Source organism: Chinchilla lanigera, unplaced genomic scaffold, assembly GCF_000276665.1.
Source record: "Chinchilla lanigera isolate Chin_1 unplaced genomic scaffold, ChiLan1.0 scaffold00105, whole genome shotgun sequence".
NCBI lineage: Eukaryota > Metazoa > Chordata > Mammalia > Rodentia > Chinchillidae > Chinchilla > Chinchilla lanigera.
Window position 1 is genome coordinate 409,366 of NW_004955506.1, and position 1,007 is coordinate 410,372.

A 1,007-nucleotide genomic window follows, 5' to 3' on the forward strand; every position below is an offset into this window, starting at 1 on the left:
GCCTCAAACTCATGCTGATCCTCCTGCCTCAGCCTCCCAAGTGCTGGGACTATAGGCCTGTGCCACCACACCTGGCTCATTAAGGCTTCTGTAAAGTGTCCACAGTATCCTCTTGCCAGCCAGGGCCTGTCCCTGCAGGAGTGCTGTGCAGCTCCATGAGGAGGCAGCCAAGTCCCTCCCACAGTCAGAGGTGCAAACCACCAGTGTGCACCAATACCAGGCACCCCCCAGGGGCCTGCAGGAAAGCAAGACATCAGCACCCCACCTGGCTTCCTCAGGCTGTTCAGTGGACAGCTGCCCAAGAAAATCCATCCACCTAGGAAAGTCAAGAAGCACTCCATTTCTAACAAGCTCTGCTTTTCCTTTGTAAAAAACTCCACTTCTGCTAAATGTTCTCCTTGATCACTAAGATCTGAGCCCCCAACATATGGTTGAAGAAAAGAGAAAATGAAACCTGTCAGTCATGTGTAAGAACCATGTTTCCTGGAAGGAGCACTTTGGAGAGCAATTTCTGGACCAAGTACATGACAAAAGCATCTGTCAACTCTATAGTGCTACACAAATGTTACCTTGGTGATGATGTACAGAAATTGAAAAGCCAGATGGACAAGGGTGCCTGGTGAGGTCCTGTCTTGCACTATATCCAGCAACAAGTTCATCATCCATTCTATGGAACAGATATCAAACATCAAATATTAGTATGACACTGAATCAAAATACCAAAATAAAAAGGTTTATATACAACATGAGACTGATTCAATATATGAAGTTTATATAACCAAGTATCAATACAGCAAAGGAGAAATGTATGTTCATCTCATCTCATTCAAGTTATTACACATTTACTTATACTCTCAAATGTAGGAAAAACATCTCTAATCCATATTTGATGCTATACTTTACAAAAGATATCTGCCACAGCTGCTATTTTTTTTTTTTTTTTTTTTTTTTTTTGAGACAGGGTGGTCTTGAGCTCACTTTGTAGCCCAGGCTGGTCTCGAACTCGC

At 43.3% G+C, this 1,007-nt stretch overlaps 1 protein-coding gene across 2 annotated transcripts in view; it reads right to left on the bottom strand.

The window, feature by feature from the left end:
* Tbcd (tubulin folding cofactor D) overlaps window positions 1-1,007 on the bottom strand; it is a 160,437-nt gene that overhangs the window by 135,597 nt on the left and 23,833 nt on the right. For both annotated transcript variants that reach the window (XM_013506004.1, XM_005407182.2), the window contains exon 3: window positions 570-667. In XM_013506004.1, the coding sequence (XP_013361458.1) occupies window positions 570-667 (98 nt within the window). The remainder of the gene's footprint in view (window positions 1-569; window positions 668-1,007) is intronic.